The sequence below is a fragment of the Toxorhynchites rutilus genome, chromosome 1 (genome assembly GCF_029784135.1).
Source record: "Toxorhynchites rutilus septentrionalis strain SRP chromosome 1, ASM2978413v1, whole genome shotgun sequence".
Taxonomy (NCBI): Eukaryota; Metazoa; Arthropoda; class Insecta; order Diptera; family Culicidae; genus Toxorhynchites; species Toxorhynchites rutilus.
In genome coordinates this window covers 201,745,035-201,766,357 of record NC_073744.1, presented here as the reverse complement: position 1 = coordinate 201,766,357, position 21,323 = coordinate 201,745,035, and the positions used below count along the sequence as shown (strand labels likewise).

The 21,323-nt window shown below is 43.1% G+C and overlaps 1 protein-coding gene across 5 annotated transcripts in view; it reads left to right on the top strand.

Annotated features, from left to right (window-relative positions):
* Nucleotides 1–1,563: 1,563 nt before the first annotated feature.
* LOC129762245 (E3 ubiquitin-protein ligase Nedd-4-like) overlaps nt 1,564–21,323 on the top strand; it is a 28,631-nt gene continuing 8,871 nt past the window's right edge. The window contains exons 1-9 of one of the 5 annotated variants that reach the window (XM_055760342.1): nt 1,564–2,246; nt 13,012–13,094; nt 13,160–13,441; nt 13,782–13,896; nt 13,970–14,094; nt 14,164–14,245; nt 14,449–14,697; nt 20,679–20,989; nt 21,073–21,199. In XM_055760342.1, coding sequence (XP_055616317.1) covers nt 2,196–2,246; nt 13,012–13,094; nt 13,160–13,441; nt 13,782–13,896; nt 13,970–14,094; nt 14,164–14,245; nt 14,449–14,697; nt 20,679–20,989; nt 21,073–21,199 — 1,425 coding nt within the window. In that variant the 5' untranslated portion in view covers nt 1,564–2,195. Of the gene's footprint in view, nt 2,247–13,011; nt 13,095–13,159; nt 13,451–13,781; nt 13,897–13,969; nt 14,095–14,163; nt 14,246–14,448; nt 14,698–20,678; nt 20,990–21,072; nt 21,200–21,323 lie in introns of all 5 variants that reach the window. The other 4 variants (XM_055760332.1, XM_055760324.1, XM_055760351.1 and 1 more) reach the window with 4 other exon arrangements.

The following is a 21,323-nucleotide window of genomic DNA, read 5'->3' as shown; positions in this document are numbered from 1 at the left end:
TTTCTGTAGTACAATGCATGGCCGATGGGTATTATCCATCCCACGACTTTCATGGCCGACGAAATCATATTCGTCCCACGATTCCGTTCCGAGAAAATTTGTCCCACGATTTTGAACATGGCCGATATTTTGTTTTCTCTATTACAATGCTTGGCCGATGGGAATAACCCATCCCACGACTTTCATGGCCGACGAAAAGAACTTTCGTCCCACGATAACGTTTCCACATTTCACAAAATACTCACAATTCTTTCCGCGTTCTAGTATTTAAATTCGCACTTTGCTTTCAACTCACCAAGAGAAGCTGCTACCAACTGCGCCATTGTCGTGACTTTTTTTTTCATTCAATGGCAAATGCACCGATAACGCACTTATGTGACCGTTCGCTTCAAAATTACTCGAGAGAATAGTCTTTTGTAGATTTTATGATATACATCAGATGTAGAGAGAATGAGATTCCTGAAACTCTCATTTTTCTCATACTCACCTTCTGAATTTTGGTAAGAACATAGAAGGCATATCGACGCATATTTCTTATGCGCTTTCACTCTCTACTGCTCTCGTTTCCATCTATTTCATTTATGGGGAGTCCAAAATTTCCCTTTACGCTTAGTCTCAAATTCGCAAAGATTTGGAACAGACAAAGTACTAGGAATGTTTACACCAGATTTTTCACTTTTAATATTTAGTTTCAGTTAATTTAATTATCTTCATCTTATATCCCACAGTACGCTAGCAGGAATAAGCAATTTTTAGGTAGGAAATTCGGTTGATAGTAATTCAAAGAATGATAAAATTTACTTATGAAGTTATATGTATCATAGAAGAAACACTTACTTTCTGCCATTCTGAACCAAGATGCATTGATTGTCTCAGTGCATTAAGCTCCTCACTGAATTTCTCCCAATTTTCCTTAACCGGGATTCTATTTGAACTGCCTCTACAAAAACCAAAACCTCGCGCAATGTTTACATTCGCTTTTATTGGTTCAACGAGTCGTTCAAACTGCTGGTGATTTGTCTGTCCATTCATTTTCAGCCACTGAAATATACGCTGGAAGTAAGTTCTGCATTGTAAATTGTAACATGATTAATATAAATAATGCTGGATTGTACACTTACCTTGTAAAGACTATTCTGGCAGCACCGTAAAACAAATACTGATCAAAACAAACGAACATGTGTTGAAAATTGCATATATTCAAGCGTTTCTGAAATGTTTCCCAAAGGAAAATATCAAGGACGCAAACCAAAACAAAATAATTCTCTGAAGATATGCAACAAGCGAACCAAACAACTCGAAAAGTTCTGACACTTGCATCGATAGCTATCACTCGCTCGGTGCTATCGAATTGCTCGATTTCTATAATAGTAAAACAGAGCTAACGAACAAATTTCTTATCGCCTCGATTTCTATAATAGGGCCCAATATTTGATAATCTGTACTAAAAATGCCATCGCACATCACATAGCTAAAACTACTAAATTTTCGAGTCAGTGTATGCATGTACATCTGGCATCCTTGCTCTTGAAGCGACTTCAATCTGACAGTGCGAACGGTGGGCGCCTCGAGCGAAGATCCTGCACAGTGATAAGGAGTGTGAGTGCGCAATGGAAGTGTAATTTTCGCTCCGATGATGTTTTCGCTGTGGCACGGTGTTTATTATTAAATTAGAAAAATCCGAAATCGCAATCAACATATCGTTTGGAGAAAATTTCAGAATTCCGTTGGATTGCTTCCCTCTGCTAGCATTTTGTTTTCGTTCCGGTGTGTGGTGCAATCAGTTGGGTGTGTTTCGATTGGATTACATTTTTCCTCGGAGTTAAAATGCCATAGTCGACTTTGATACGAAAATGACCTGTACGGAAGTCATTCTGGCTGTCCAACAGTTGTGCGAGAAAAAACAGCGAAAACTCGGTGATTTTGGAGTGTTTTGTGGTACTTTTCGTGCATGATGATAAATGCGATGCTTGTGGGGCTGAGGTCAAACGAATGAAACAAAATTTGTCTATGCTGGAGTCGGATTAATCGCGAGAAATTTGGTTGTATCTGGCGAAAACAAGAAGGCAAAAAAGAACCAGACGTGAGTTGTTTTTGTTTTTGCTGCACTGCTGTCATTATTGATTGCTTGGAAACGGGGTTGCGAGAACAGAACTTCGTCGTGCCAGCTTGAGAAGTACCTTCTCGCGCGGATCATGGCCACTCATACAGAGTATGGATACCTGCCGGGATCGGATGAATTGAATGTGAGTAATGTTAGTGTTGCAGTTTGTAAATTCCCCAAGCCATAGCTCAATCGGTGATGTTTTCTTGGAAAATCTCGTCACCGATGTGAGTCAGAGAACCGCTAAAAAACCAACGTTGGACTTTCATTTTTAGTCTATACCGCTGTATACTAGTTTACATGGTCTCGTAGAGTCACTCCATGAGCTGCTTGAAAATTCTGTAAAGAATTGATCTACTGGCCAAAAGAAAATAGACTCTTTTACCTCGTATAAGACTATGCTGAAGAAATACTCTTGCTTGGTTTTCAGCTGGTCAGTTGTTTCTATCGCAAAAAGGAAATAATTCATCGAATGATTTCTAGCTCGCATAATTATTCATTCCCATAAGAGTGCACAATTTCAATTATTGCTTAGTTGATGTTTTCTCGACAAATAACACGTATCAATTGGCGGTTTGAAAGGTGAAATGTCAATGACCCCTGTAATATCTTCAGACTTTCAAAATAACAAGAACAGTCAGCACTTCTCAGATATCATCGTCAGAGTCTATCGCAAACATCGATTCAGACCACTATCTGGTGATGATCATACTGCGTTCTAAGTTGTTAGTTGTCAATAACATAAGACACCAGCGCTCATCACGGTACCAGCTACGAGGCCTGCAGGAGCCGAACGTTGCTGGAACAAACTCGCAGCGTCTTGAAGCTGCATTACCGGGGGTAGACGAACTGTATGCTGCTCCCTTCGATGAATGCTGGAACATCCTGAAAGCAGCAGCTAGCAGCACAGCGAATACCGTCATCGGGTGTGAACAACGAGTACAACGGAATGGATGGTTTGACGATGAGTGCCAAGCATCCTTCGGAACGAGAAGGATGCAGCACGTGCAGCCCTGCTGCAAAAATCGACTCTACAAAACGTTGAACGATACAGACTGAAGCGAAGGTAGCAAACACATTTCTTTCGGGAAAAAAACACCGCCTGGAACAGAAAGAGTGTGAGGAGATGGAGCTGCTTTATCGTTCCCGAGAATCACGAAAAATCTTCAAGAAACTAACGCCTCGCACAAAGGCTTCGTGTCGCGAGTCGAAATGTGCAGAACAAGGAGGAAGGCATCTTGACGCACGAACGCGAGGTGATCGAAATGTGGAGACAACATTACGATAAGCACCTAAAAAATCACAAAGAAACTGGTAAGGATGGCCTCGCAACGGAGCTTTTCAAGAGAGGTCCGGGAAAACTTGTGATGTGTATACACTGGTTGTTGCGCATGACCCGCAACGCGCACCTTCATCCCATTACCTTGTAACTCCCCGGCCAGTGAACCACTGTCGAGATCTTGGTCTGTGCTAAACAATAACATAAAAAACAACAACAAGCTGAACTGAAGCATTATAGAAATTATTTTACCTTATCCATATTACTTATACTATTTATACTTACTTATTACTTATACTATTACTTTATCGTGAATTATTAGAAGGAACTAAACGTAAGCGGAATGAATTACATGCAACAACTATTAAACTAATAAATTATGTATATATTCGTAGGAAAATTATAATCTAACCTGTACATAAAAACTGTGTTGATTATCATTTTGGAAATTCCGGTTGCAAGAGCAACATCTTATAATTTTCGTTTATTGTGGTAATAGAAACGAATTCAGCACTATGTCAACCATAAGTAAATCGAAGAAGGGTGTTTCTTCCGGCGCAATTCCTAAATCAAAAAGTGTGAAAGAGTCACATACTGATGTGGCGATGGCTAGAGAAGATCCAGACAAAACTATCCCGGGACGGACATGCAAAACATGTGGAGGTCCAGACAACGAAGAGATGGTGCAATGCGACAAATGGCATCACTTCCATTGCGTTGGAGTTACGCAAGAAATTGAATCCCAGAGCTGGAGTTGTCCTAAATGCGCAAATGCGAAAGGAACACAGTCACGGGCTTCGATGCAAGAACAAGTCCTTCAACCAACGAGTGATCCACCTCAACGCGACGAGCACCGTGTAGGAGACATCTCTAAAAATCGGAACGTTCCAAAGGCCAAGTCGGTACGATCAAATCATTCTCAACAATCAACTCGAACTATGCTGAAACTATAGCTGCGTAAACTCGAGGAGAAAAGAGCACTAGAACAACAGGAAGCCGCGAAGAAAGTAGACTACTTGGAAAAAAAGTATAAATTACTAGAGGAAATGGCAAATGAACAGAGGACAAACAAAAGCGTATCTTCGAAACGAGTCCAGGAGTGGGTCGAAGACACTAATCGTTTGCAAAACAAGGCCTCTATTTCACCCCAGGCTATGAATAATTTTATACCTTCAATCAATTCCACACATAAACCAGGTTCAATACGAGAATGCGCGTCTGATCATCATATAGTGAACGAAGAACACCAGGCAGCTTCCGAAAATCACGCTGCAAGGCAGCCAGTTGATGCTATTTTATCGTACCGTCAATTCCGACAGCTAGGATTGAACAACGACAACAACAATGATGAGATGCTCGATCCGTGCCCGCTTTCAAGAAAACAATTAGCAGCGCGTCAAGCAATCAGCAAGGAGCTACCAACGTTTAATGGTAATCCCGAAGAGTGGCCTCTCTTCTACACGATGTTCAACAGCACCACGAAAATGTGTGGATTTTCGAATGAAGAAAATGTTGTTCGACTGCAGAGGAGCCTCAAAGGTAAGGCATACGAAGCCGTAAAGTGTCGATTGATGCACCCGTCCAATGTTCCAAGCGTGATGACAACACTAAAAATGCTATTCGGCCAACCTGAAGCTATTGTGCAGTCGATGATAGCAAAAATCAATGCACTACCGTCGTTAAGAGAGGATAAGTTGGAGACAATAATCGACTTCGCGATGAATGTTCAAAATTATTGTGCCACGGTTGACGCGTGCGGGCTTGAAGAACATTTATATAATATAACTCTCCTTCACAACCTTGTCAGTAAGCTCCCACCGTCGATCAAACTAGATTGGGCTCGATTCCGACAAACACTTCCAACGGTTAATCTGGCGACCTTTAGCAATTGGATGTTCTTACTCGCAGAGGCAGCTAGCACGGTAACCCTACCAAGCATGCAAGCACCCGTATCGGGCCCATTTGGAGCCCGCCCTCTCAAAAAGGGAAATACGTTTCTCAACGTTCATTCGAATGCTTCAGAATCATTACATTTCGAGGAACCCACTATTGATTCTGATTTTAATGCAGCACACTCTATCAACCCTTCATGCCCCATATGCCATGAGGGGTGTACAACCGTAGACAGATGTAAACGCTTCTTAGATTTCTCACGTTATTCTCGATGGTCCGCGGTGAAGGAGTTCGGGCTCTGTCGTATGTGCCTCCGCGTCCATAAGGGTGGTTGTAATGCAAAGCCATGCGGAATAAATGGATGCATGTTTCGCCATCATGAGTTGCTGCACAACCATGAAAAAGGGCAGTCGACTAATTTGAACACCGAGTCAAGCAATGTCATATCTCCATCACCCCAGCCAGATTCCAATCAAGCGGCTTTCGGTAGCAACGTACATCAAACTACTTCGAGTTCAACCTTGTTCAGATACATCCCAGTTGTGCTGTATGGTACCAAGGGCCCTGTTTCAACATACGCATTTCTCGATAGTGGATCAGCGCTTACGCTACTTGATCAAGAATTAGCCGATGAGCTCGATCTGGGTGGAACTATGAAACCGTTATGTTTACGGTGGACTGGTGGAACACAGCGGTATGAGCAGGGCTCTAGAGAAGTTAATCTGGAAATATCTGGATCACGTCGTGATGCACCAAGATATAAACTTACCGGTGTACGAACAGTAGAAAAACTTCAATTACCACTTCAAACACTAGATATGGAAGAATTGCCTCATCGATATCCGTATCTTCACGGATTACCCATCGATTCATATCGAGAAGCCAGACCACGTATTTTGATAGGAATGAGTCATGACAAGGTATCACTCGTCCGAAAAAGCCGCGAGGGAGGAATGCATCAACCGACAGCGATAAAAAATCGACTTGGGTGGACTGTTTGCGGGGGATGGCATACAAATGAAGCTCCTAACATGATTCATTACACTTTTCATTTGTGTCCTTGTGATGAACAATCAGACGAAAATCTTCATCAATCTATGAAAAATTATTTCGCAATTGATAGCCTTGGCGTTATGCGTACGTGCAATGCACTGCAAACCTATGATGAAAAAAGAGCACTTGATCTCCTTAATTCTCTTACCAAGCTCAAAGGAGACCGATATGAGACAGGTCTCCTTTGGCGCTATGAAAACGTTCGATTACCGGATAGCTATACAATGGCACTGAATCGATTTCACTGTCTTGAAAGACGAATGAAGAAAGACACAACACTTGCGGTTTCTTTGAACCGTAAAATCGATGATTACTTAAATAAAGGATACATACGAAAACTTCAGATGGACGAACTCAATCATCCATTCCCCCGAATTTGGTATCTACCAGTATTTCCGGTGACGAACCCAAATAAACCAGCCAAGGTACGACTGGTGTGGGATGCTGCGGCCACATCCTTTGGAGTGTCACTGAACTCTACGCTCTTGACAGGTCCGGATCAGATGTGTTCTCTTATCACCATTTTACTTCAATTCCGAGAACAACGAGTGGGAATCACAGCCGATATACGAGAGATGTTCCATCAAGTGTTAATCCGGGAAGAAGACCAACAATGTCAACGTTTTCTTTGGCGTGACGGAAACGGTGAAATAGGCGTTTATGTTATGCGCGTCATGACCTTTGGAGCATGTTGCTCACCAAGCTGCGCTCAGTATATAAAAAATAACAACGCAGAGCGCTTTTCAAAGAAGTATCCCGCGGCAGTGAAGGCGATTACTGAGAAGCATTATGTCGATGATTTGTTGCTGAGTGTTGAATCTGAAGAAGAAGCAATTCGATTGGCACGAGAGGTAAAATTGATTCATGGGAGAGGCGGTTTCGAAATACGCGGATGGATTAGCAACTCGCAACGAGTGATGAAGTCACTACGAGAAAACATAACACCTGAAAAAAACCTTGATTTATCCTCCGATATGGCAACGGAGAAAATTCTAGGTATGTGGTGGTGCACCGGCTCAGACGTCTTCACATATAAGATTGGATGGTCACGTTACGATAAAGCTCTTCTAAAGGGTCAACGCTATCCAACTAAGAGAGAAGTTCTCAGAGTTTTGATGACGATTTTTGATCCTCTTGGTCTCATCAGTCACTTTCTGATGTTCTTGAAGGTCCTTCTACAAAAAATTTGGCGAACGTCAATACAATGGGACGAAAAGATCACTGGTGACTTATTCGAAGAATGGCGATCGTGGTTGCAAATTCTACCACAAGTCGAGAACGTCCAAATTCCAAGGTGTTACAGAGCCCAAACCACTTTGAATGAACACTGCGGAATACAACTGCATACATTTGTGGATGCCAGTGAGAACGGGTTTGCGGCTGTAGTTTTCCTTCGTTTCGATCAAAATGATATAGTCGAATGCAGTTTGACGGCTGCAAAAACAAGAGTTGCGCCCTTAAAATATCTTTCGATCCCCAGATTGGAACTGCAAGCGGCTGTACTCGGTGCTAGATTGGCACAAACAGTTTCGAAGTCGCTTTCCATCCCTATCACAAGGCGGTTTTATTGGTCTGACTCACGAGACGTTCTTTGTTGGATACACGCAGATCGTCAAAGATATGCGCCGTATGTCGAGGCCAGAACAAGTGAAATACGTGAATTATCCGAGACACATGAGTGGCGCTGGGTACCGACGAAGTTAAACGTTGCGGACGATGGAACTAAATGGATGGGAAAACCCAATTTAACCCAAGAAAGCAGATGGTTCAAGGGCCCTGAATTTCTCTGGCGCTCAGAACAAGAATGGCCGAGTTCATCAGTAGATATCAGTACCACGAACGAAGAGCTTCGCCATTGTTTCTCACTCCACTATACGTTCCCGAATCCAATCGTCTCGGTCACAAATTATTCATGCTGGAAACGTTTAGTAAATATTGTTGCTTTAGTCTATCACTTTCTATCAAATTGTCGAAGACAAAATGAACATCAACAGAAAACCACAGGATCAATTTCTTCAACAGAGCTACTGAAGGCCGAAACATATATTGTGCGTTTGGCACAACACGATGCATTTTCCAGCGAAATAGCTAGATTGAAATCTTCGTCACAGGGATCAGACAAAACTGTCCACATGGTACCCAAAAGCAGCCGAATCTATCATCTATCACCATGGTTGGATGAATTTGGAGTACTGCGAATGCGCAGTCGGATCGGCTTATGTATGTATACTACAGGAGATGCCAAAAATCCAATCATACTACCACGAGACCACCATATTACGACCCTCATAATTAACCATTACCATGCCCGATATCATCACCAGAATCATGAAACCGTTATTAATCAAGTACGGCAGAAGTATCATGTACCCCGCATACGTGTTTGCTACGCAAAGGTTCGTAGAGCATGTCAAAAATGCAAGAACGATACGGCTATTCCACATCCGCCAATCATGGCTGATCTGCCTTTGGCACGTTTGTCCGCTTATTCGCGACCGTTCACTCATACAGGCGTGGACTATTTTGGCCCTATGGATATAACTGTAGGACGACGCACAGAGAAACGGTGAGGAATGTTGGCCACCTGTTTAACTGTGCGTGCAATTCATTTCGATGTGTTTACACATTGAGTACAGACTCGTGTATAATGGCTCTGCGCAACTTCATCGCTAGACGCGGTGTGCCACGAAGGTTTTACAGTGATCGTGGAACAAATTTTATTGGTGCAAATCGCAAATTGTGCGAAATCGAGTCTAAAATCAACCAAGAGAATATCATGAAAGAGTTCGTTAGCACGGATACAGAATGGCTGTTTAACCCACCTGCATCGCCACAAATGGGTGCCAGTTGGGAACGACTAATCGGAAGTGTAAAAAAGAATCTTGCGGCAATTAAACCCCCTCGGAAACTATCAGAAGAAGTACTTCGAAATTTGTTGGCGGAAGTTGAAAATATCGTGAACTCTCGGCCGTTGACTCATGTACCAATCGATGATCTATCTGCATCAGCATTGACTCCAAACCACTTCCTGCTCGGTTCGTCTAATGGAACGAAACCTCTCACTAATTTAGATGACAGTGGTGTTGCACTAAGAATGAGTTGGTGCACATCACAGATCCTAGCCAACCAATTCTGGAAGCGCTGGGTTACCGACTATCTCCCTGAGATCACGCGGAGGACTAAATGGTTTGCTCACACGAAGCCAATCAGGATAGGTGACGTGGTGATCATCGCTGACCCGAAGATGCCTCGAAACTGCTGGCCCAAAGGAATAGTGATACAGACACACGTTGGCAGAGATGGGATAGTCCGTTCAGCTACGGTGAAAACAACTAACGGAATGTATGACCGACCAGTTACCAAGCTAGCTATACTGGATGTAAGGCGCGTTGAACAGTAAGCCTGGCGCGCCTAGCGTACCCGGGGGAGTGTTGCGCATGACCCGCAACGCACACCTTCATCCCATTACCTTGTAACTCCCCGGCCAGTGAACCACTGTCGAGATCTTGGTCTGTGCTAAACAATAACATAAAAAACAACAACAAGCTGAACTGAAGCATTATAGAAATTATTTTACCTTATCCATATTACTTATACTATTTATACTTACTTATTACTTATACTATTACTTTATCGTGAATTATTAGAAGGAACTAAACGTAAGCGGAATGAATTACATGCAACAACTATTAAACTAATAAATTATGTATATATTCGTAGGAAAATTATAATCTAACCTGTACATAAAAACTGTGTTGATTATCATTTTGGAAATTCCGGTTGCAAGAGCAACACTGGTTGATAGTCAGGATCTGGGACACAGAACAGCTACCGGAGGAGTGGAAAGGAGATGAAGTAATCTGTCCCATCTATAGAAAAGGTGACAAGCTGGATTATGGGAACTACCGTGCACATGATCCTGAATGATGCCTACAAAATTCTGTCTCAGATTCTCGTTCGCCGTCTATCGCCAATAGTAAAAATCAGACTCACGCCGCCTGCACGGAGATAGAGAACGCTTGCTCGATGACCGATCAGATTTTTACTCTGTGGCAGGTCCTCCAAATATGCCACGAGTATCAGGTTCCTACGCACCATGAAAGCTATGGAGAATTATGGACGAACACAACATTCTCCGAAAACTGACAAGACTGATTCCGACAACGATGAACGATGTGCGGATCTCAGGCGATCTGTCGGAATCGTTTGAGACTCACGGAGGACAAGGCTATGGACTGTTTGCTCTTCAACGTGGCTTTGGAAGGTGTTATGCGGAGAGCTGGCTTTATTATGCCGTGCACGATTTTCAACAAATACAGTCAGTTTATCTGCTTCGCCTACGACGTGGACATAATCGGAAGAACTTGTATACGCGATTGAAACACGAGGCAGAGTTGATTGGATTTGGGCTCAATGCGTCTAAAACTAAATACATGCTAGCAGGACGGACTGATCGCAACAGGTGGGAACAAGAAGAAGAGGAGCCCAGCGAGCAAGGTGATTTGACCAGGTGGAGCAAGATTTGGCATAAATTGGTGCGTCCGGGATTTGGAGAACTGCAGCAATGGACCGAGTTCATTGACGGAACAATGTTGTAAAAAAAGATCCAATCCCTTAATGGGATGTAATATCATCTATCTAAATAAAAATGTAAGGCCACATGTGTTGCGAAACCCGAAGAAGGAATCGTCCGATTTGAGCCATCTTTATTTTGATGTATTCGTCTCTGTCCGTAGATCAACGTTATGAAGAGCAAAATCGGGAAATTTTCGGAAAACTGAAGGAAGGTCGGTGTTGTCGAGCCCATCGTGCAATAGACGGCAGCTCAGACGGTTGAATTGGTGAGTCCCGGGAACCCTATTAAGCTGGCAACTGACATCCAAAGAGAGTGGGACGGGATAGTAATGACATAAAAACAAACAAACCAAATGAAAAAGTGAAGTTTGTGAAGTGAATGATAGAAGTAAAAAGATTTATAGTGGATAGTATGGGTATTAGAAGGATTAGAACGATATTGCAATAGGCGTGAGGAAAGCGATAAATAATATGTATGGTAGTATGGAATATGAATTGGAATTTATTGTTGAATTATCGCAGATTGAAAATTGAATTCGAGATTCAGATTGGAGGATGGAAAAATATTTCTTCCGGAAAGTGCAAGCTAAAATGTAAGAGAAAATAAGTGTACTGAAGATAAATGATAACTCTCTGAATATATTTCAGCTTCAAAGAAAATTTGTTTTAATATGTAAAAAAATATGTAAAATATGGAAAATATGTTTTATGTTTACATCATGATAAGCGTTGATTTTCAGGTGAAATAACGCACTCCTATATCTTCTATCTTCTATATCTATATAAATAAAAATGTAAAGCCAAATGTGTTGCTAAGCGCGGAACCCGAGGAAGGAATCGTCCGATTTGAGCCATCTTTATTTTTATGTATTCGTCTTGGCCCATAGATCAATATAGCGGATAGAAAAATCGGAAAACTCTGAAGGAAGTTAGGGAAATTCGGTAAATTGAATACCCATATGTTAGAAAATTACATCATGATAAGCGATTTTAGTCCATTCGATGTTTGCGCTAACGAAATTGATCTTTGTTTGAAGGTGGAAATGGATTTTCAGGCGGAATAACGCATTCCTATCTATATTAATAAAAAAATTCGAGGGGTTGTACCTCAGACACGACTGCTTAGGACGTAGGACTACACAATTTTAATTTGTTGGTTTATCATTTCGGATATTATTTGCGAATACGTCAAAATTCCATAAATAACTTTTGAGTAAAAAGTTCCGGGGACTCTGAAAAGTTGTAATGGCTTGCGTGGTTTTGTGGAAATAATTTCGAGAAGCAACGATTCTTTCTTGCCTTTGCGAGAACAATACACTAATTGGTCATATGTCGCAATTTGTTTCTTTATATCAATGCACGCATTGCACTGAGTATTTCAGAGAATTTTCCTCAGAGGAGATGCAATACTTATACGCTAGCGACAGCCTATTTACTATGCAAGTTTGTGGAGTTTACTTCGCAAATATTCTCTTTTCGCTAACAATACACCCCCCCCCCCTTTCGTTGTTTCTATTCTAGCGGCTGCATAAGTTGCCCGTTATTGGCAGCTCTGTTCGGGAAAGCACACAAATGGACAGAACAAATGTATGGGGAAATGGGAATGCTTCCAAATTTCATCAATTTAAACCATATACAGACTATGGGATTGTAATGTTTACCATATCAAACAAATCTTAGAAAATTTTCGATTCGATTGGTATGCAAATCATTAAAATCCGTTCGCAGCAAAAATAGTTATTAACGTTAACTTTATTTCATAAAAACGTGACCTGTTTTCTGATTTGGCTCCCATAATGTAAGACGTAGTTCTACGTCAAAAAGGAAGTCCAAATGTGTTGCTAATCGTAAAATCCGAAGAAGGAAAGGTCCTTTTTGAGCTGTCTTCATTTTGTTGTATTTGTTGTATTCTGTCCATAGAACAATGTTCCCTATAGGGCAGAGACTCAATATTGGTAATGGAAAGCGATGGTCACTGCTTTGAATGAAACGAAATTCGATGAAAATATCTAAACGAAGGATTTACATTCTTCTAAAATATGTTCTTAATCCTCATCTGCAGACATCGTTGTCATTGTATCTGACATATTTTATCTTTTTTTTTCAGAATGAAGAAGGATCTTGCAATCGGCTTCGAGTGAAAGTAATTGCGGGTCATCAACTTGCCAAGAAGGATATATTTGGGGCCAGGTTTGTTTCAGCTCAACATTTTTTATGCCTGTAAAAACTTTTTTTTATTCAACGCCGAAAACAAGTGATCCCTACGTCCGGATCGACCTGAACACAATCACCGGCGACGAGAACATCGATTCGGTGCTGACGAAGACCAAGAAAAAAACCCTGAACCCAAAATGGAACGAGGAGTTTATCTTCCGGGTGAAACCGAACGAGCACAAGCTGGTGCTCCAGGTGTTCGACGAGAACCGACTGACGAGGGATGACTTCCTCGGGATGGTCGAGTTGTCGCTGGCCCAGCTGCCAAAGGAAACCGAGGACACCCAGGTTCCGATCAAAAGTTACCCTCTGCGGCCACGCAGGTCAGTAGGGTAGGTTGGGTTGCTTATGTTTATTTTTTATTTGATTTAGTTTGTTAATTTAAGTTCTCTGATTTATTTCTCCCTTTTTGTTTAGTTTTGATTGGTTGGTTGTGTTTTTGAGGGAACCTGTTCGTTAACGAATCATTAGTTTGTATATTTATTGTGATAATCCAATTAGCACTGCAAGGTTGAAGCTACAGTTGGTTAATTATCATTATGTTTTTCCTTTGTTTTTATTAGTTGCGATGTCTTTTTCTGGTTTCAATCTATCGCATATATGAGCGAGATTAAGGAAATTTAACTTTCAAGGTACAGTAACTAATAGCATTTCCCTTTGTAGTGCTCGGTCCAAGGTGCGAGGACAGCTGGAGCTGTATCACGCCTACATCCAGGATCAGAATACACCCGAGGAGATAGATTGGGAAATTATTGAGCCAACCAATTCCATACCCACTGTAAGCGATCGAGAGAACAGTAAACGCTCTGATTGGACTTTTCTAATTTATGCGCTTCAAATGTTTTGTGTAGAACACGGAAGTGGGGGCCGCAGAAACTCTTCCTTCCGGCTGGGAGGAACGACAGGATGCTAATGGACGCACCTACTACGTGAATCACTTGGCCCGGTCAACGCAGTGGGAGCGACCGACTGCCGCGTAAGCTTGCGTCACATAAATTGCGGTCGATGGTTTTTGGTGCTGAACATAAATTCTTCTCTCTTCCAGCCTGAGTCAATCGACGCAAGACAATGATATGGCCGCCGCTTTCCAGAGACGCGTTCACATCAGTGTGGATGATAACATAACGGTAATTATTTCAAACAATTTCACATATTTCCTGGTTAAGTCGGATGATTCTTTAAAAAACGGAACCCTTCGATCAGTTTGCATGAATATTTTTTTCCTAATTTCTTTCTTACGTTTTAACGCATGCCGGCCATTCGATTTCGTTCGCATTTTTTGGATTTTGTTTTGTTTTCGTTATCGAAAAAACTTCCTTCTCGCGAGAAGGACACCGACACTTTAAGCATCGACAATGAATCGATAAGTTTGACTAACGAGGATGAAGAGGATGGATCACAGCTTTCGCAACGTACCGAACTAACGCATGATCAAGCTGTAGAGACACAGTCGTCACTCTTCATCGAAGAGGATTATGGCCAGGAGGAACAACGGTTGGCTACAATGGTGCCCCCACAGGAAGACGAGTTCGGTGTTGACGCACTGAGCGTTGCTTTGGATTACGACTGCGATGATGAGGTGGTGTGCTTGAAAGAGTATTTCGCTGGAAATTATTGTTTGCCTGTAGTTGTTCTTCTCCTTCCTGTTTGAAATTGTTTTTCTTGATTTTGCACGTTACAAAAGTCGGGTTACACAACCGTGTGACACCGATGCAAATTCGACCCTGACAATTTATCCCATTTCTACACATTTCTACACACATACTCGTTGCTATGGATACGGTATTAAATAAAAATTTTCATTCCATTTTCGTCACTTAGAGAGTAACTACGCTTTTGCATTCTGCTCCGTTTATCATTATCCTGCGATGGGTTATGGGCCCAGCAGTGGAGTAAAATTGATTTTATTAAACGGATAATTATCGCGAGAAGTGATGGAAGGAAAAAGATTTTCGCTGCAAAAGCTGCATAACAGCAACTATCAAACCTGGCGCTTCAAGAGTTGCTGCTTGGCGGGAGGATCTTTGGTGTTTTGGTAGAGCCGGGAGTGAAACCGGAAACGGTGGTCTCAGTCTAGTACACCGCCGGTTACAGTCCGCAACAGAACGGGATGGCGGAACGGAAGAACCGCTCGCTTCTCGAAATGGTACGGTGCATGCTATTCGATGCACAACTGGATCAGCGATATTGGGCAGAGGGGATCAACACGGCCGTATATCTTCAAAACGTCTTGCTTACGAAACCAATCGGCGTTACACCATACTTTGGAACGGTGTAAAACCCAAGGTCGACCACCTGCGAATCTTCGGTTGCACAGCGTGGGTCCACATTCCCAATGCAAAGAGAAAGAAGCTGGATGTCACCGCACAGAAATTGTTTTTTGTTGGCTATTCAAACGAACACAAAGTCTATCGTTTCCTCGACACAGCCACACGGAGAATCCATGTGAACCGCGACGTCAAGTTTCTCGAGAGCGGCAATGTTACCATTCTAACGGTTGAACCGACAGGAATCAATCAAGGTAAGGAGGGGGCGTTTGATTTTCTGCCACGATACATCTCGAATGAACCCAAAACACAACCGGAGACTGCAGAAAATGCTGAGGAGGAAAGCGAGGTTGGCAGCCATTCGGAGGAGGATTTCTACGGTTTCAGCGATGAAGATACTCTACTTGGAGAGGAAGTCAACAACCAAGGTGATCTGTACGACTTATGAAAGGATTCCCGCCCCAACGATTCGACGATGTCACCAACGTAACGAAGCACGTAAACGAAGAACGCCAAAACTACTCCGACGCAATCAACAGTCCGGAGGTAGCTGCCTGGGAAGCCGCAATGAAGGACAAAAAATGGTACTTGGGAGCTTGTACAAATGCCTCCAGGTCGAAAGGCGGTAGGTTGTAAGCAGTCGTCCGAAAAACACTTACACATGTCCACGCGATGTGAAAATTGCATGTTTTTGTTTGAATTCGAACATGATTCTCGCTAGTGTTGAGTGCCTATCCCCAACACGAACAATGATACACAAACATAGACATGTGAAAATAAACACGATGTTTATAATTCAAGAACATCATGTACAAACATACCACCCGAAGTCGCAGTATTCATTGCTTTCGTTTCGTTTCTTTTCATACACGGAAAGAAATTATTCATCCCAAAACATTTCTTCGTAGAATACTTTTTCACAGAAACGAACTTGAAATTTAGTTCGCATTTCAAAAATTGCACGAACTAAGGCTGATGACATAGTGAATGCGTTTGCGAGAGCGAACGCGTTTGCGTCTGCTTGCGTCAAAGCACTTTTGATGAAAATGTGTGCGAATCGCGTCTACCTGGTATAACGAACGCGACGCGAAGCGTTGCGAACGGGCCGTCAGACGCGGCGAAGCAGTTCGAGTTGTGTTTTGACGCGTGTAAACGCTAGAGGTGCTTCGACTGGGCAGTGTTTTGTTTGTTTTGTTTTGCTGACAGTGTTCGGAAATGGAAATCGATGCGGAAAATTTAATTTATTCCGTGTTTGCGAAGAAGCCCTTGTGGGATAAAACAACGAAACTTTATCGTAACAAATCGGTTGTGGAAAAGCTGTGGAGAGAAGTTTCCACTGAGCTGGGAGAAGATGTTACTTGTAAGTTGTAAATAAAAATATTTTATGGCTCATCCAAACAGTGTATTTACTTTTCAGCGGATGCTGCTAAAAAAAGTGGAAAAGTGTCCGGGATACCTTCGGAAAGGAGTTGCGGAAGGTCCCGGAAGGATGATCCGGTGACGCAGGCCCACTAAATTTTGAGTCCCACACTTCCTGGCCCTACTACGAGTCGATGCTGTTCCTGGTGGGGGAAATAATAAAGACGGCGAAAATGAGGATGATAGTCAGGAATGCCAAGAGGTTGGGGGACAGGATAGTGTTGCGGATCCGGAAGCATCCAGAGCATCGGAGTATGCAGATCACTCCAATATAAGTGAGCCCAATTTCCATCACCCATCGAACAGACCCACAAAGCGAACTGCTCAGCAGCAGCTCATTGAAATCGAGGCGCGGAAGCTCAAGCTTCTAGAAAGCAAGGCAAGCCGAAAGCCCAGCCCGATCGACGACGATGAAGATGCAGCCTTTTTTGAGAGCTTGCTTCCGCATGTCCGCAAGCTTAAGCCGGAGGATAAAATGGACTTTCGGATGGATGTGCAAGGTCTGGTGCAGAAATACGTTTACAATCAAACTCAAAACCATATCAAAGGTTTCGATTATCATTCTTGTGTAAGATTTGAACTTGTCCGGGTACTGCCTTAGCTCCGGATACAGCCGATAGAATTTCCCATCCCTTCGTCTATTCCGGTTCATGGGATGCACAGCGAATTTCCGTTCCTTTTTAAAAATAAAATCAATAGTGCCCGGAGAGGCAACATATTCCTCGTCCGACGAATCCATTTCGAACACTGCGAATAAAAAACAACTACAACACAAACAAGCCCCTACGATCAATGTTTACATCAAGAACGCGCGTGTAAACACTTTCACTATGTCATAGTTCGCGTTTGTTCAATTCGCTTTTCCGCAACGCTTCGCTTCGCGTTTACTATATCATCTGCCTAAGAGGCTATAAGTTCATGCACCAAAATATATATTTTTATTAAGGCTCATATGGCGTCAGCCTAACGGGGCCGGGAGTTCAATATTTTGACAATGTTTGCTTACAACTATGTTAGTAATATGTAACCGATTACTCGCGGTTGGCTCGAGGTTCGTATTACAAGTGTTCTCATAATTGGGATGTTGCAGTCTTCAGTGCTCTGTACGTGTGCCCGACATGGGACACTTCCTATTGGGATGCAGCTGACCGTTAATCAGCAACGACCCCCTAATCAGCACCCCATATCTAGCGTGGTGCGTCTTTTTCGACTCGAGGAATCCAGGATAGAATGATCACTAGCCGGCGCAATCATCAGCTCGTGTAGAGTTGTCATGAGCGGTACAACCTTTGGCTCTTGTTGAATCATCAGTGGACTGCACAACCTTTGGCCCGTGTATCTGTAAAGAGTGTGTGTATGTATTGCCGCGACTAAGTAAAAGTTTATAGATCGTTCATGCACATTTTGCAAGTCTGATTAAATAATCCTTGGTTTCGTTCAAAGAAAACATTCTCTGAATAGAAAGAAGCTTTCTATTTTTTTTGCGTGCATGTTGGCAATTAAAGTCTGGGGAGCCGACTGCATAGCGGGCGACGTCGTACAAATGCTGACCAAAAAAATAAATACCCAAAAATTAGTTTTAGATGCAACCTTCAGCGGCACACAGCAGAACCAGCAGAGAAATTTCAGCGGCTAAAACACACCATTAATTTCTCGATGTTATCACAAACTGAATGAAGGAAAAAACTAAAAGCTACACTTACACTGCACTGCATATGCTATGTTTGCATGCGATTGCATTATCCTTTCTTCTCTTCTTCTCTGCTCGTTTTATAGCTCGGGTCGCGATCGTCGCGAACAAGCAGTATTGGCCATTTGTATTCAAAGATCCAGCCAAAATTGTTGCTCCCGTGGTCGAGTGGTTAGCGTCACGCCTAACATGTCACTGCTGAATAATTTAATTTTAGTATTTGTTCAAATAGCTAATAATAGCGAATGTTACATGAAATCAATATATAAATTGATGCGTGCACTAAATAATGATATCAAATGTGAAAAACTCTCATATCAATCGATGTTTATTTTGTTCAGAACAGAAAAAGAGGTTTATTTTATTTGCCCAATATTTTTGATGAAGCACCCATTGTCATGAAAGGAAAGCATTTTTTCCATGTCAACATACCAACACACCACGCGTTGAGTGGTGGTGGTGTGGTGTCCGAATCGCTTCTTCTACTCTACGCACTGTCGGTGCTTGGGGTGAAAATGCAAGAGAAACTGTACACCATGTTCGAACATCATGTGAAACATTGGGATTAAACATCGTATGTCCAAACATACCACGAATACAAACATGTCACATTTTCTAACATAGGTACGAAAAAATCATGTTTGTACTCAAACACAAAACTTTGAACAGCAGCGTGGACATGTTTATTCCGGACGCAGTGTTTTTTGTGAAACATGGAAGACTGGTTGTAAGTGGACGTTTGAGAAGAAGGAGAACGAACAGGAATGAGTGGTGGTGCACGAAGCACGACTAGTCGCCCAGGGATTCGCACAGAAATTCGGCCAAGACTACGACGAGGTATTCGCTCCCGTCGTACGTCAAACGACTTTTTGAACAGTCATCGTTTTGGCCAGTAAGCAGCAGATGGTGGTCAAGCACCCCGATATTAAGAACGCCTATCCCGGATACCTCAAGAAAAAGAGGAGTGTGCATTGCCTACAAACACGTCATTCCGTAGTCTGGTAGGCTGTTTGCTATACGTTGCGGTCAACACTCGGCCGGACATTTGCGTATCCGTTTCAGGAAAGGAAAGCTACAAACCCAACAAACCGCGACTGGACCGAAGCCAAGAGAGTCCTTCGATATCTGAAGACTGCAAAGAACCATCGTCTGCACATGGGATCCGGATACGGCGAAATGGAGATGTATCGTGGACGCTGGTTTGGCCGGTGACGAAGGGGACAGAAAATCGCATTCCGCATTTCTGCTGAAGTAGTGCACCCGTGGCCGAGTGGTTAGCGTCTCGAATTATCATGCCGGGTGTTCGGGTTCGATTCCCGTTCTGGCCGGGGGATTTTTCGTCAAAGAAATTTCCGTCGACTTGCACTGTGGTCACGCGTATTCAAGAGATTGCCCCTCGGAATACATTCAAGGCGTGTTATTTGGCTTAAGAAATCTCAACCAAGTATTATTGAATGACGCTAGTTAATGCATTCGTTGAGACGGCAAAAGTTCCACAAGGGAACGTTAACGCCATTCAAGAAGAAGAATTTCTGCTGAAGTTCGGCGGCGGTCTTGTCGACTGGGGAAGCAAATATGTGTCGCCCTTTCCTCGACGGAGGCCGAATCCGTAGCTTCGGCGGACGGATGTCAGCAGCTGATGTGGTTTCGAAAACTACTGAACGACTTACAGCAAGCTCAAGCCAAACCTATCATCGTATGGGAAGATAACCAGTCGTGCATAAAGATCTTCGAATTCCAGGGTCTTGAGAGACGTTCCAAACACATGGATACAAAGTACGCTTTCACGAAGGATCTACACCAGCAGCAAGTCATTGCTCTGCGTTACATGCTAACCGAGCGCATGGAGGTCGACATCATAACGAAGCCGTTGAACCGTGTGAATCTAGACAGACACCGAACTGCCATCGAAGTCAAAGATCCAACCGAGACATCGAACCAGTATCTTAGAGGAGGAGTGTCGGGTTACACAATCGTGTGACACCGATGCAAATTCGACCCTGACAATTTATCCCATTTCTATCTACACACATACTCGTTGCTGCGGATACGGTAGTAAATAAAACATTTCATTCCAATTCGCCACTTAAAGAGTAACTACGTTGTTTCATTCTGCTCCGTTTTTCCATTATCCTGCGATAACAAAAACGATTGTTTGTTTGTTTTTCCCATTGATTTGTTTAGTCGAGTAGCGCGAGCATCACCTCGGAACTGGCAGCAATGCGGCTCGATGCTTCGTTAAACAGTTCGGTCGCATCTCTCGCCATGGATGGCAGCAGATCGGTGGTACCAAGGGGTTCTCCAAGCCCCGCTAGCTTATCAACTAACGCCGAGGCAACCCGACGAGAGAGTGGGATTATCTTCCGCTCCGAATCGTTGCGTTCACTTCCAACGATTCGCGTTAGCTCGCCACCGCAGCTACCGGCAGCGTTGGTTCGAAGCCCAAGCCGAGTCTGCTCGGTAGCGCATCCCTCCAGTGCCGGCGTCAGCCGAAGGTTGGTCAATTATCGAGTCATTCTGGGACACTTCAAGCTATTAATCAATTAACTCAATTTCCGATTCATTTTACGGCGTAAAGAAGAAGACTTCCACCGTTGCCAATTAACCTGCCGCACGGGGAGGAGCAAGCTCTGGACGCAGAGAATGCTCCTCCTCCCTCGCCGCAAGACATTCCCGAGTTGAACGAACAAGAGCCCACCGGAGAGGTAAACAATGGTCGATTCGCTTCGCCTGTCTTTGTGTGTGCGCGTTTATGTATATTTCGCTTCACTTAGTCGCTAGCCATTGTGATTTTCCGTGCGGGTATTGCTACAGAAGCTGTTGTCGGTG